Below are 884 nucleotides of genomic sequence, written 5' to 3' on the forward strand. Positions count from 1 at the left end.
CAGTGTTATTTTGCATACTCCCCAGAATAAAAGGAGGTTCAAACCCTTCTATTCTGGCAGGGGGGGCACGACATCTTTCAGCTTTCTTCCAGGAGCGACTCTCACAGGGGAGCTGCTTTCTTCTCGGATCTGACCACCACAGCCCTCAGTAATTATAGCAGCGTCTGAATTCTGAGCTAAAAACAGAAGTACAGCATGTGCCTATTCCCCATGTGATTCAGAAAGCAGGAAATTGAAAGAGCCTGACTGAGAGGAGAGGGAGTGCAAAGCAATAGACACATCCAATATTTGTCTGAAACCTGCTACGCCTGGGACGCAGGAGCTGTCATCTGCCGGCGCTGATTCTGCGTGCAGCCAGAGCAGAGCCTGATTGGGCGTAGTGGGACCGAAGGCAAGGGGGCGAGGCGGCGGCCAGAGAGTTGGGCTCGCCGCACCGAAATGTAAACAGTGGGGAGCGAGAGCGAGCGCAGCGCCTTCATGCTCCGAAGGGCGGGCAGCCGGCTCCGGGCTCCCGCGGCTCCGGCAGCGCACCGCTGGCAGCTCTAGCTGTGCCCGGCTCGCCGAACACAGCCAGACACCTCGGAGGATCTCCTGCCTGTGGATATAAATAGGGGGCAATCGGGATGCGCTAGCTTTCTCCGCCGGCGCCGCAGCTCCTTCGTGCTCTGCACCGCAGCTGGGACAGGGCGATGGACATGAACATGAAGAAGTTCACAGTGCGTCGCTTCTTCTCGGTCTACCTCCGCAAGAAGTCTCGGTCAAAGAGCTCGAGCCTAAGTAGATTTGAGGTAAAATTCGCCCTAACTTCGTTAAATGTAGCAAATGCTGTTAGGTGCAGGTAACAGAGGTACAAGAGAATGCCTGCTTTTACTGATGTGATAAGT

At 55.3% G+C, this 884-nt stretch overlaps 1 protein-coding gene across 3 annotated transcripts in view; it reads left to right on the plus strand.

Annotated features, from left to right (window-relative positions):
• Positions 1–884, plus strand: part of RPS6KA2 (ribosomal protein S6 kinase A2) — a 250,972-nt gene that overhangs the window by 88,428 nt on the left and 161,660 nt on the right. The window contains exon 1 of one of the 3 annotated variants that reach the window (XM_008643316.2): positions 120–788. The exons of 1 other annotated variant lie outside the window; for it this stretch is intronic. In XM_008643316.2, the coding sequence (XP_008641538.1) occupies positions 690–788 (99 nt within the window). In that variant the 5' untranslated portion in view covers positions 120–689. Of the gene's footprint in view, positions 1–119; positions 789–884 lie in introns of those variants that run through there. One more of the 3 variants, XM_017745994.1, reaches the window with a different exon arrangement.

Source organism: Corvus brachyrhynchos, unplaced genomic scaffold (genome assembly GCF_000691975.1).
Source record: "Corvus brachyrhynchos isolate BGI_N302 unplaced genomic scaffold, ASM69197v1 scaffold70, whole genome shotgun sequence".
NCBI lineage: Eukaryota > Metazoa > Chordata > Aves > Passeriformes > Corvidae > Corvus > Corvus brachyrhynchos.